Source organism: Malaya genurostris, chromosome 1, assembly GCF_030247185.1.
Source record: "Malaya genurostris strain Urasoe2022 chromosome 1, Malgen_1.1, whole genome shotgun sequence".
NCBI lineage: Eukaryota > Metazoa > Arthropoda > Insecta > Diptera > Culicidae > Malaya > Malaya genurostris.
The window spans coordinates 89804794-89819913 of record NC_080570.1 but is presented as its reverse complement, the minus strand read 5'-3'; the positions used below and the strand labels follow the sequence as shown (position 1 = coordinate 89819913).

The following is a 15120-nucleotide window of genomic DNA, read 5'->3' as shown; positions in this document are numbered from 1 at the left end:
TCGGTTCAGCCATCTGCGAGAAAAGTGAGTGACATTATTTTCACAGTTTTGGTGCATATCACCCTGTGATTTCGAAATCGGAAGTGGGATCCAGATTAAATTTAAGAACTTTGTGTTGGACTGAGATCTTCTATTTGAATCTAAGGTTGTGAAAATCGGTTCAGCCATCTCAGAGAGAAGTAAGTGACAATATTTGTCTCTCACGTATGTATGTGTGAGCACACACACACAGACATTTGCTCAGTTCGTCGATCTGAATCGCGTATGGCATATGACATTCGCCCTCTTGTCCTTGGTTTAAAAGTCGTTTTTTTCAGTGATTGTATAGCTTAAATATTTTTGAACTGACATTTTTACGATAAGCAGGACAGCAGGGGTTTGATTTCAAAGAAAATTGGCTTATTTTTATAGCATCTCAAGACCCTTCAGTTGAATTTAAATAGCGAAGGTCGGCTCCGCCATTTCCTAGAAAATTGAATGACAATATTATCAAATTTTTGGTGCATACCATAAGCACCATAAGACCTTTAATTTGAATCTGAGAATGTGGGAATCGGTTCAGCCATCTGCGAGAAAAGTGAGTGACATTATTTTCACAGTTTTGGTGCATATCACCCTGTGATTTCGAAATCGGAAGTTAGATCCAGATTAAATTTAAGAACTTTGTGTTGGACTGAGATCTTCTATTTGAATCTAAGGTTGTGAAAATCGGTTCAGCCATCTCAGAGAGAAGTGAGTGACATCATTTTCGCGTTTTTGGTGCATATCATCCTGTAATTCCGGAACCGGATCGGATCCAAATGAAGTTTAGGAGCTTAGTGGGGTACCATGAAACCTGTCATTTAAATCTAAGTTTGTGAAAACCGGTTCAGCCAACTCCGACATACGTGAGTGACAATATTTGTCACACACGTCCGTACACACACAGATATTTGCGTAGTTCGTCGAGCTGAGTCGAATGGTATATGCCATTCGTGCCTCGGTTCAAAAGTCGGTTCACAGTGGTTGTGTAGCCATTCTATATGAGAAACGCAATCAAAAATTAGTGACCGACACTACATAAAACTCATTCTTCTACTTACCGATGCTGTGTTCGATCGATGTCTTTCTCCCTTGTTTGGTTCCATTGTAAATTCGGAGTACAAAATGTATCAGGTTCTTTGCGCAATCCTATATATATATATATATATATATATATATATATATATATATATATATATATATATATATATATATATATATATATATATATATATATATATATATATATATATATATATATATATATATATATATATATATATATATATATATATATATATATATATATATATATATATATATATATATATATATATATATATATATATATATATATATATATATATATATATATATATATATATATATATATATATATATATATATATATATATATATATATATATATATATATATATATGTATGTTAGGAGGGTAAAAACAATTTTGTGTGTAGCCTCTTCTTTTATATTTCATAAAATTGCACCAGCGGTGTAGGTATCATACATTTTTTTCTAATTCTGATACGGCGCGGTTATCCCTTTTTCAATGAAGAAATTAATGTCATTTGCTTATCATGTTTTTATTTGTGTTATTCATTTTGGTAAGTTTCGATTTCACTTTGGACAATTTTGACAAATTTTTCGCTGTTTCAAGCTCCTTATCAATGAGATCAAGTTGGTCCTTAATGTTGTTTATAGGTTTTGTACTGTATATATTTCTATCCATAGACATACTGTTGAACCTAGAATATATTTCGTGTACTTCCGAAAATTGTGTCCTGTCGGTGGATTCGTTTATATCTGCAAAATCACGAAAGTTTGAAAAAGGATCAGATGTGTCTGTCGGATAACGTATTTTCTGCAATGCAAATGGACGCTGATGGCCATTATGACTTTTCAGGCTAAGTTTGTAGAAATCGCTGAACGATCGGAGTGGAGGATCACTCTCTTGATAAAAAGTTCCTCCTTTAAGAACTCCGAAATCACCAGAGCCCAGAATGGATTGTTCGTTAAATTTAACTCGTTCAGTTGAAGTTGGTTTAAATCGTTCATTATCAGAATGTTGAAAATAATGCCGTGAATTACGTAAAAATGTTGGGTAAAAGCCTTCCGAGGCAGCGGCAGATTCTGTTTCGACGGGTTCTTGCTTTCCAAGTATTGAAGAGGTTATATATACATGTTGATTTAAAGGATGAAGAGATCTCGTGTACAACGTCGAACCATCTACACTAGATTGTGTCACTAAATCAGCAACATGCTCATTTAATTGCATAGGCGAATCGGATACGCTGTCCCCTGAAAAGAGATAGAAAAAATGGAATTTAATTTTTTGAGTATCAAGGTTTTGCATTGGAACATACACAATTTACAGTGAAAATTTAATCAGTTATGCTCTTGCTTAACGTATAAGAGAGTGGTGTTGTGAACGTTTCTTTGAAGGACTCGTTTCGACAAAAGAATATACGTTGAATAGGGAAATACTTCAACTAGTTTTTTACGTACTAGAAATTTTTTTGAGTGAATCGATCAAGTGGAGAGGATTTACAAAGTATCCTTGCCTTGAGTGGCTGGCGTAGAACGACCATGGATCGTGCTACATGGTTATACAGATCTAGATACAGCAAAGAACACCACAGGATTACCCATGTAATTATTCCAATGCATTATGATTCTGATTATAATTCATAAGAGTTTAGTAATTGGTTCTGCGTTGCAGCAATCCAGCTTGTCGCCCGTTTTGTAGATGGGACACACGATTCCTTCCATCCATTCCTCCGGTAAAAACTCGTCCTCCCAGATCTTGGTAACGACCCAGTGCAGTGCTTTCACTAGTGCATTACCACCGTGTTTCAGTAGCTCGCTTGGTAGTTGGTCAACGCCAGCGGCCTTATTATTTTTCAACCGGCTTACCACCTCCTCCACTCCTTGGAGGTCTGCGACCGGCAGTCTATCGTCCTCCGCACGCGTTCCCAAGTTCGTTACCGCGTCTCCACTTTCGTATTCCGCCACATCGCATTTGAGTTGCTCGTTGAAATACTGCTCCCACCTCTCGATCACCTCACAGTCGTTCCTGAGAAGATTCCCGTTGGTGTCCTTGCATATATCGGCATGTGGCACATGGCCTCTGCGCGAACGGTTCACCTTCTCGTAGAACTTCCTTGTGTCATTAGCACGGAACAGTTGTTCACGATCTCGGTCTTCCTGTTGGCGCTTTTTTCTACGGGATACCGAGTTTAGTCTGTTTCGCGCCTGTCTGCATCGCTCCTCGTTTGCTCTCGTCCGGTGTTGCAGCTTGCTCGCCCAAGCTGCATTCTTCTCGGCCACTAACTGTTCACATTCGTCTTCGAACCAGTCGTTCCTTACGTTCGTAGCCGCCGTACCTGGCGTTGCTGATGCAGTGCTACCTATGGCAGAACGGATGTCTCTCCAGCCATCTTCAAGAGTAGTGGTAGCCACAGTCGAAAGTTTTGAGCGCATGCATACAGCAACCAAGAAGTGGTCCGAATCTATGTTCGCACTGCGGTAAGTGCGAGCATTGTTGATGTCCGAGAAAAATTTTCCGTCGATCAAAACGTGGTCGATTTAGTTTTCGGTCTGTTGGTCAGGTGATCTCCAGGTAGCTTTGTGGATATCCTTGCGGGGAAAGAAGGTGCTTCTGACTACCATTCCTCGGGAGGCTGCAAAGTTGACACATCGTTGGCCGTTGTTATTCGATTTGGCATGCAAGCTGTTCGGCCCGATTACCGGTCGGTACATTGCCTCCCTTCCTACCCGGACATTCATGTCACCGATGACAATTTTTACGTCTTTGCGTTGGCAGCCGTCCTGGGCTTGTTCCAGCTGCACGTAGAACGCTTCTTTCTCGTCATCGGGTCTCCCTTCGTGTGGGCAGTGCACGTTAATGATGCTGTAATTGTAAAAACTGCCTTTAATTCTCAACTTACACATCCTAGCGTTGATCGGCTGCCACCCAATCACTCGCTGACGCATCTTGCCCAGCACTATAAAGCCTGTTCCCAGCTCGTTCGTTGTGCCACAGCTTTGGTAGAAGGTAGCCGCTCGATATCCGCTTTTCCACACCTTCTGTCCCGTCCAACAAAGCTCCTGCAGTGCTACGACGTCGAAGTTTCGAGGATTTAGTTCGCTGTATATTATCCTGTCGCATCCTGCGGAACCTAGCGACTTGCAGTTCCATGTTCCAAGTTTCCAATCGTAGTCCTTATTTCGTCGCGTGGGTCTGTGCCGATTGTTCCGGATTGTATTCTCTCCTGTATTATTCGTAATAAATGTTTTATGGGCGGCTTATTAGGCCTACGCCAACCCCCGTTGGTGGGGTTGCTACCTTGGATTTAGCTGGACGGATGCAGCATTTCATACTCATCCGCTGGATACCAGAACCGCCCCTAATATGGGGTACAGACGCTCCAACATCCTCTAAAGAGGACCCTCTTCTCTGTCAGCATACGACCACGGTCCCACCGGGGTTGGTTACCTGATCTTTCCTATGGTTGTTCGTACCCCAGCCGGCACCGCGGGGAGGTAGGGATAGGAATTATTGGACAAGAGGATGAGAGTCACATTGGGGTCTGAATTACACATTGTCCAGTCGTTTACCAAAAGTTGAAACCATACATGGAATTTATTTCATCGCTGGAGCATATTTACCATTCCAATGCACCGGTAACCAATTAAATTTCTTTAAAACTCACAAGATATCGACCGAAATTTTTCGTAATAGGGGACTTAAATTCCAGTGGAATTGTAGGCAAAATAACCGTAATGGAAAAATACTTCATAATCAACTCTCTGCTGGTTACTTTTCAGTTCTTCATCCCAGTAATCCGACTTGTTTCTCTTCCGTGAAAAACCCGTCTACAATTGATCTGGTTCTAACAGATCAAATACACATTTGTAGTGAACCGATTACACATGCTGACTTTGACTCAGATCATCTTCCTGTAACATTCAGGTTGCGCAAAACCCCTCGAGCGCAACGCACCTCGACGTACAGCAACCTTGTCTCGAGATTGATCGACTGAACAACGGAAACCAAGCTGTCAAACCAGGAATGAAATGTAAAACCATTTCTTCAGCGAACGTTCGGTGTGTTAGATCATGTTGGAAATCTCGTTATTACTATCGAAAGTTGTTTAAATTTGTTCAAATTAAGATTCGCGCATGTTACATTGAAATTTATAAATTTTTGTAGAGAGGTAATCACATATTACATTTAAATTCATATTTTTTATAACTAACATCGGCAAAAATTCTGTCAGGTGAAATTGAAGGTTGGGTTCAGTAAATCGCACAAATCCTCGCTTCAAGTGAGCTCATCAGGTATTATCGACAACTAAATACTTTCAATGTCCTTCTTAAACCTTATAATAGTTGCTCTAATTTAGATAGTTGTGTGTAAGCATTACATTTAAACATAGGGTAAATTGAATACTGAAACCCACTAAACGTAAGTAGCCTGAAGAAATGAATCTTATAGTGGTAGTTACAACTATAATTTGCCATGCAGGAGAAATTTAATATACCTGTTCCACAATAAAGTATTATTAAAAACTCGGAAACCGTGTCAATCGTTGCCAAACGCAACAACAACGAAAAATGGACAATGGGGAACATTATGCAAAATCAGCCTTTCCTATGGCTTTACTATGTTGTTGCTTCTTTGCATATCGGAAATTGAACCATCAGTGCAGTGCAAATATAGGATAATTTGATTAGCTTTGTGCAATTTTCATAGTGCAAAATTCGCAACAGTGTTTAATATCACAGAGAATTACATAATTTGGTCTTTTTGAATGCCAGAAATTAATCCCGTACGGCATTTTGATGTATTTCATTGAAATGTTCAAATCCGATATGAAATATTCGACATCAAAATTCTGTATGTTGCTATTTCTAACAATAGTTGTATATCCAAAGAACTATACTGCATACGGCACATTTTTCAACCAGTTGTAATTTGTAGTAGAACTTTCTGCGGATTTGCTATATAAAATGCATAGTACCGACTCAGAAGCCATTCATGAAAGGTTCTTTTCAGAGCCACCATTACTTTATCACAAAGAACTATACTGGTTATTTCGTAATATTTAATTGTGTGTCAGGATGTGTAATGTAACTAATCTGTACATTAAACATTGTTTAGGTGTATCTTTTCAAATTGTAGAAGTGAAAAAAAGGAAAGCTTGTACAATTCACACAATCGATCAACTAATTGATATTCGGAAGTATAAAAAAGAGTGTCAGTTTTATTCGTATTCCAGTTATGTTCCAACATTACATACCCGTACTTTTTCTATATTTCGAAAAATTTGGTCTTTAAAAAAAATGCGTTTTGTAGGTTGTATCACTTATACCATCATATTTCCGGAACCAATTGTAACAACTATTTGATCTTCGATCTTGATCAATGGCCCAGCAGTAACTTCCAAACAAGGCTAAGATTACTAAAATTGGTTCAGCCATCTCAGAAAAATTTGCGCGGTAAGAGAACTCGTTGAAAAGTGCACGCACATACATACACATGCACACTCAGACATTTTCCGATCTCGTCGAGCTGAATCGAATGGTATAAAACACTATAGGTCTCCAAGGTTCCGTTCGAAAGTCGGTTTTTCAGGTTATAGGGTAAAGTTATACGGTAAAGTGTGTTCAATATTGTACACCGTCACTTAAACCGGTGAAACAAAAAACGTAAAAAATTTTCTAAACTGGTCTCTAAACTACACAAATCGATAGTCATTATCAGTAGGCAACTAAACAAACTTTTCTCAGCGATGGTTTGACCGATTTCCACAAACGTAGATTCAAATGAAAGGCCTCACAGTCCCATACGGGATTACTGAATATTGTTTGGATCCGACTACCGGTTCCGGAATTATGGGGTAAAAAGTGCCAAGTCACTGGCAACACTGTTGACTTCAATAGTTGCTGCTTTCTGTAGCTACATTTGGAACCAAATTAAAAGTGTTTATTTAAAGTTTTCAAACATCAACTTATATTTAACTTGTTATTAAGTGTATTTTTGTTCAGAGCTAGTTGTAGGATTGTGAATTTGGTGGCTGATTATCGGTGTGCTGGGCGAATTTGGTCCTGTGGATTTTGTTCTGGGAATCATTTTCGATTGACCATTTTATGATCGGAGGAGTGGTAGTGCCCCTATTCGGATTACTCTAATCAGCCGTTGTGTTTGTTTCCCTGCTGTCCGGTGGCGCCGCAATTGATGCGCCTAGTGTCGATCGTGTAGTGGTGTGCGGGATTAGTGATTCGGTATATCGATCCGTACGCTGCCGGTGCTAGTACATTGTGTTATTTTTTTCTGGTGTACCAACGCTCAACACACACTGCGTGCCTGGGACTCACTTCGCTAACGCTGTCTACCAACAGTAATAGTGATAGCTTGAGTTCTACTGGGTGGCAGTGGTTGGGATTATGCCGGTGCAGTGGTTCTGCTTCTTCGGCAACGACGCTCGTAGCATCTTTGTGCAGAAGGTTCTCGCTGGGCGCGTGCTGCTAACAGGCAGTAAGCGTGTTAGTGCGTACTTTTATACGAGTGAGGCTTGGTAGAGGTAGATTTAGTGGGCCGATATACTGGTAACTGTCTTGCCGGTTCACGTTTTTTGATCGACAGGTTCAGCGCGATTCTTTTGCGGTGTTGTGGGTGGTTGGGCGCACCTCTGGCTGTGCGATTGATCAAGGTAGGTGTGCTCCATTATTCTTGTCGACAATTTGCCCAGTGCCGGTTGCCGTGCTTTGGTCATTGGTTTGCAGTTCGGCGATTTTCTCTAACAATAAATATTAGTTTAATTAGTTGGTTTTTTTCCCCTCCTGGGGTTTTTTTTTACCATATTTGGTGTGCATTTCATTCAGTTTTTTTTATTGCTGTAATCAAATATATCGTCATCTGTGTTTATTGTGTGCTTGCGTCTAGATTGCGGATCATTGTAATGGATCAGGATGGTATGGCTGATGAAATGTCCTGTGGAATTTGTCATCAGCCTGAGACCGACAAGAATGATCTTTCGACATGTTTGTACTGTTTTACGTCTGTTCATCTTAAATGTCGGGGTATAGTGGGTGTAGCGGCTCGACGAGCCAAACAAAACCCCTATTTTTGTTCAGTCAAGTGTACTGACATTTACAAACGTATCACTGATATGCATAAAAATGAAAAATCGTTTATCTCATCAATGAGCAATAAACTTAATGCTACTGTCTCTGCCGCGGTGTCTGAGCAGATGCAACAAGTTCGGGATGAAGTTAGGGTTATTACTAGTGCTGTGGAGTCTTCGCAGAATTTCTTGTCTGAGAAGTTCGATTCAATAGTTTCGGATTTCAAGGACTTGAAGTCTGAGAATGATCGTCTACAACTAGAAATCGATACATTGAAGCTTTCACTATCTTCGCTGACTGCTACTGTTAATAAAATTGAAAATTATTATGCTAAGGAAAACAAAAAAACAGTAGCTAATAACGCGATGATATTCGGCTTGCCCTCACTCCCCAATGAAAATGTGGGGGAGCTTGTGCAAAAAACATTCAAATGTCTTGGTGTTAGTTTGTCCCGTGATTCCGTTGTTTCGTCATCCCGATTGTATGCGGGTAATAAAAATAGCGGCGCTCCAATTCCAATACGAGTGGTCTTCAAAGACGAAGCCATTAGAGAGACAGTTCTAGACAAGAAGCAGGAACATGGCCCTCTGATTGCTACTGCTGTTGACAAATCCTTCAAGACTAATGGAACTGAAATGAAAGTGGCAGTTCGTGAGGAGCTGTCAACTGCTTCTTTGGAACTGTTGAAAACATGCGAGAATCTCAAAAATTATTAAATATTAAGTATGTATGGCCAGGTCGTGGAGGAGTTATATTAGTAAAAAAGGATGACCATTTTAAATTGGAAAAAAATCGTAACAAAATAGATCTGGATCGTGTTATACATTTTTACCGATCCACACAATTGACGTCTCCTTCCCCAGATCAAGTACCACTCAAGCGTAAAAGAACTTAATTTAGTTATTATATTGATGTTACATGTGTTGTTATTTGTTTCTCTTTTAAATGGATAATACGACAACCAAAAATTTTTTTCACGAAAATATTTATAAGTTCAATAACAACTATACATTAAACGACAAAAAAACACTTAAGATTTTGCAATGGAATGTAAGAGGTATTAACGATATTTCAAAATTTGATGATATATTAATTGATATTGACCATTTTAAAACTCCTATAGATGTTATAGTAATCGGAGAAACATGGTTGAAAAATGAAAATTGTGCTCTCTATAGAATACCGCATTATAAAGCCTTTTATGCTTGTAGAGAACATTCTAGTGGAGGCCTAGCAATATATGTCAAACAAGATATTGAACATAGACTGATTAAGAACTACACGTCCGATGGATTTCACCATATAAACATCGAGCTTTGTATCAAAGGACACTTTTATAATATTCATGGTGTGTATCGTCCCCCTAGCTTTGATTTTAACGAATTTTCCATTTACCTAGAAAGCTTGATGTGTTCAATTCAACCGAAGCATACGTGTTTTATTGTAGGTGATATAAATGTTCCTATAAATCTCATTCATAACAACATTGTGACAAGATATAAGGCTCTGCTAGAATCATATGACTTTTCGTGTACAAATTGTTTTACTACAAGACCAATTAGCGACAATATACTTGACCATATTATTTGTAAACTTGACGACCTTAATCGTATTCGCAACGACACAATATTTAATGAACTAAGCGACCACTCTCAAATCTTAACAACTTTCAAAATACTGGCTGATAAAGAACCTATGACGTTAACGAAAAAAATAATTAACTATCGTCAGGTAAATCTTGATTTTTCCAATTTTATTAATAGTATTGATGTCATTGAGGACGCTGAAACAGTTCTTCAATCAATAGTTTTCGTATATAACTCTCTACTCGAACAACATACAAGAATAATAACTAAAACAGTCACAGTGAAAGGTAATCATTGCCCATGGATGAGCTTTGATTTATGGACACTAGTGAAAATAAAAAGCAATTACCTCAAACGTATTAAGGCAAGCCCCCACGATCAGCATCTCAAACAAATGCTATCACACATCTCTAAAAAGGTCGACTCCATGAAAAAGGCGAATAAAAAAAATTATTACGAAAACCTTCTCATTAACGTACCTCATTCGAAATTTTGGACAAATCTTAAATCTACGTTCGGAATAACAAAAGAAAAGGATAAGATACGCTTGATCGATAGGGGCAACAACATTAATGACAACAAGGAAGTTTGTGATATTTTCAACAAATTCTTTTCAAATATCGGTAACGAATTAGCTAAAGCTATTCCTGTAAACTCATCTTTTTGTCCAATAAGTAACGTTCGTCGTGTTTGTGATTCTATTTTTCTACGTCCTTCATCTGTAAATGAAGTGATACTGCTAATACAAGGTTTGGATAATAAGAAGAGTAACGGCCCTGATAACGTCTCTGTCAGTGTACTAAAACATAATTCATTTGCATTCGCAAAAATACTCTCTCAGTGCTTTAACGTAATTATTCAGACCGGTTACAACCCTGATTGCCTCAAGGTGGCTAAAGTCATTCCTGTGTTCAAATCGGGTGACCGTTGTGATTGTAATAATTACCGTCCTATATCTACATTGTCCGTATTCAACAAAATATTTGAAAAACTTCTAGTCACTAGACTTATCGAATTCCTAAGTAAGCATAATATCCTCTTTAGATTCCAATATGGCTTCAGACAAGGTTCTAGCACCCAAACCGCTATAATTGAATTAGTTGACGAGATTATAAGCGAGATCGATAGTAAAAATATAGTTGGTGCATTATTTTTAGACCTTAAAAAAGCTTTTGACACATTAGATCATAGTATACTTTTGGACAAACTCGATTGCTATGGGATCAGGGGCATTGCTAATTCAATTATCCGTAGTTACTTGACTAATAGAAAACAATTTGTATCCATCGAAAGTGACAGTAGCAACCTTGCTCCAATAAACATTGGTGTTCCACAAGGAAGTAATATTGGTCCACTATTGTTTCTTTTATATATTAATGATATAGGTAATTTACATCTTAAAGGAACTCCACGACTATTCGCCGACGACACAGCTCTGTTATATCCTGACAGTGACATCAATGCTATTATTAACTCAATGGAAAGTGATTTAAGAACTCTTGATCAATATTTCAATGCGAACTTATTATCATTAAATGCCACAAAGACTAAGTATATGATTTTCCGTTCCACAAGGAAAATTATACCAACGCATAATCATCCCCAGCTTGGACACAATATTATTGAAAAAGTTGACTATTTCAAGTATCTGGGCATATATTTCGACCCCACATTAACCTGGGCTCACCACATAAAGTTTGTTGCCTAGCACGTGGCGTCGTACTGCGGTGTTTTATGGAGAGTCAAGTCCTTTGTTCCCCAGCGTGTGCTGTTAAATTTTTATTTTGCTTACATCCATTCACAGCTCAACTACTTGGTATCGGTGTGGGGGCGAGCCGCTAGTTCTTATCTGAAGAAACTTCAAACTCTACAAAACAGATGCCTAAAAATCATTTTCAATAAACCCTTACTATTCTCGAGTCTATTGTTATACTCTGACAGAAACCATAATGTTTTACCAATAACATACTTATATGATGTCCAAACGTTGCTATTCATCCATGATAATTTGTATAAATCCACAGTACACCATAACCTACAGTTCACAACTATATCCCATTCTAGAACAACACGCCGTAGTAACAATTTGTTTCGTGTTCGAGCAGCTACAAGCCTTGGTCAAAGACGGATCCTTTTTGTTGGTCCAACTAAATATAATGCACTTCCGCCTGACATGCGAGGAATAAGCAATCGTGCCACATTTGCGGCTAGACTAAAGTACCATTTTAAGCACAGACTGAACGAGATATTTAGCTAATTTAGTTTTTTGTTTTATAATGTAATGTATTTATCGTCAACAGTATTTCATATTAATAACTAATTACCTAAAATATTTGTACTTTCTTTCCAACATAGCGTAGTAATTAAATTGTGGATCCCTTAAAAGGAAATCTTTTCCACTGGGATTCCACTTTAATAAATTGCACATCAAACCATGAATAAATAGAATCTCAGCGGACTTTGTATCAAAATTAAATTTGTATTTCTAGTATTATTATTGCCAGTGTCTATTTGTTTCTTGTTTTTCCGCTGAGACTAGTTGCGTCCACTACCAGGGGGCTTCAAATTGAAGTTTTTTGGTGTGGGGGAGTGTGGTGGGCAAAAAAAAAAAAAAAAATTATGGCGCTCAAGACTACTTTTGGAGACATTGAAAATAGTGGTCATATTTTTCCAAATGGATCTCACTTACTTTTCTCAGCGATGGTTTGACCGGTTTTTAAGAATTTAAAAAAATGGAATTGGACCGGTGGATTAGAACCGGTTTTTGTTATCGGAATGGTAACAAAAAAAAAGTTTGATTTAGCAAATATAGCTGCTTGAAACTACAAAACATGATAATTTAATCTTCTCAGTGGATTAGTTCTGATTAAAATAACAAATATTTTGCTTCTTCGTTCCTATAAGTCTCTTGACAAACAATTCCGTAGTAAATACAATTTAAAAAAAAACAACTCTAGTGAATGTTGACAATTGTAACGCTTTAAATTTATTAGCTTTTAGTTGAAACAAATGAATTTAAATTTATTTTTTTCAACTAACGCATTTGTATGTTATAATCATACATTTTTGTTTATTTGAAGAATACATTTTTTAAACAAATAACATTTCAATCAAAGTTGTATTTGATACCACCTTCATTCCGATTTAAATTAGCTTTCATATTCCCTATAGTCATGTTTTTGATTGATATTGCCAAATCATTCACACACCACAATCAAGCCCCGGCATTTTAATTAGAATCCAATGATTCGGTACTTCATCAGTCCGGTCAAGATCCCTACATCAACTATTTTTCTGCATCAACTATCAAATTCTAGCTAGAAACCATCAGAAATCAAATTTAAAAATCTACTGACAGTTTTTTTACTTTAAACATGTTCCATTTTCCTGGGTTTATAAAACGTATTCAGAAAATTCGAAATATTAACTGCAGGAACTTGAGAAGTATTGACATAGAATTTTTATTGTCAATCTCGCGGTTTTGTTTCTGACATTGCCTACTCTACGATTTCAAGAATACCACTGTAATATTGAGTGATATGAAAAAGGCATCATCACACCACTAGGTGTATTAAAAGAGGTTACCATATTACGACTCTGAGAACGGATTAAAAATTGTTGTGATATAGTATCGAAATTGTGATATAATATCAAAAATACATCAGTAATGAGAAATTTGGTGTCGTTTTAAGAACTAAACACCTACACGGAAAAAAAATAATATCCTATTAGATTAGTATACTGTTTTAAATGTCCAGAGAATGGACATCCATGTAGTGATTTCAATGTGATTAAGAAATTGATCGATTGTTTTGCAAAGGGCTCACTTAGTAGCAATTCGCTTACAGAGGCGCTTCGAGCATCCCAGCCATCGCATGGGTTCTTGTGTTCGAGCTTGCACACAATTGTAATTCATACCGAAAATCGTACGCAATATTGATATTGACATAGCGAAACTAGCTGTACTAGCTTAGATGTCTGTGGTATTACCTTAGGATTAATCTGCAACAAAAACAGAAAAATATTACGTCTAGATATACACAAATATATATATATATATATATATATATATATATATATATATATATATATATATATATATATATATATATATATATATATACATATATATATATATATATATATATATATATATATATATATATATATATATATATATATATATATATATATATATATATATATATATATATATATATATATATATATATATATATATATATATATATATATATATATATATATATATATATATATATATATATATATATATATATATATATATATATATATATATATATATATATATATATATAGTGCGTGTTGTATTCGTGCGTGTGAGGGAAATTAACTTACTTTTTTTACTATTATAATTGTTTGCTGGTACTCCATTGAAGCCATGAACATTTCCCAAGATAAGCGTAACAAACATAAACAGTTTGCTTTGCATTATTGGTACCTCACTACTATTCCTTCACATAAACCCGGTTCCAAAGCTACTTACTTCACGCGACAGAGCAGTATTTTGTTCACCTGTTGCATAAAAAATATTTTATTTCCAAAACTAATAATACTAATAATACTTTATTAGCATTCAAATTATTCGTTGCCATTAAATTACATCAAAAATTATTTTGCTTAAAAAACTTTTATATATCACGTTGCACAATTTATTTTCTCGCAAATAGTTCGTTTAGTCGGATCAGTAACCTTTTCCAAAGCAATGAATACTAATTTTCACGGCTTACTTCTCCTTCCAGTTTCGTCGATATTTTTTACCTGAGTAAGTTACTGAGCGAAAATCAGCGTCATTTCTTGAACACTTCTGCAATATAACCGATCGCAACGGAGACCGTTTGGAAACTGCAACAATGCTTGTTAATGGATCTTACCTGATGTAGAGTGCAAACTGTAATTCAACTTTCTCGCGATTTATTATAGTGGTAGGAGTGAGCTGTTGGCTAATAGTAAACAACCTGCAACTGTGCATGTTTCGATATTTCGTCTATGGACCTACCTTTGTAACATATGTAACATATATACATACATATATATATATATATATATATATATATATATATATATATATATATATATATATATATATATATATATATATATATATATATATATATATATATATATATATATATATATATATATTTATTATTTCAGCTGAATTTCTGTTGCATTTTTATTACCACACATTTTCATTGCACAAGCACGGAAGCTAAATTCAAGTTGAAAATACCAATAACAAAAAAACTATCCTTTTAGTTGACCGCACTAGGCCGATTCAACCGATCCGAGCTTTCCGGAGCTACATAAGCACTCAGCTACCAT

At 36.4% G+C, this 15120-nt stretch overlaps 1 protein-coding gene across 1 annotated transcript; it reads right to left on the bottom strand.

Moving 5' to 3' along the window:
* Nucleotides 1-1491: 1491 nt before the first annotated feature.
* Nucleotides 1492-14674, bottom strand: LOC131440684 (uncharacterized). The gene is made up of 3 exons (XM_058612179.1): nt 14557-14674; nt 14134-14310; nt 1492-2338 (listed from the first exon to the last, which is right to left on the bottom strand). The coding sequence occupies exons 2-3, from the start codon at nt 14225-14227 to the stop codon at nt 1605-1607; spliced, it is 828 nt and encodes a 275-aa protein (XP_058468162.1). The 5' UTR covers nt 14228-14310; nt 14557-14674; the 3' UTR covers nt 1492-1604.
* Between the last annotated feature and the right edge of the window lie 446 nt (nt 14675-15120).

Coding starts and splice junctions, on each gene's coding strand:
- LOC131440684 (XM_058612179.1), bottom strand. CDS start 14,227: ATGCAAAGCAAACTGTTTATGTTTGTTACGCTTATCTTGGGAAATGTT. Junction 2,339..14,133: donor CAATTATAATAGTAAAAAAA/GTAAGTTAATTT, acceptor ATCTCTTTTCAG/GGGACAGCGTATCCGATTCG.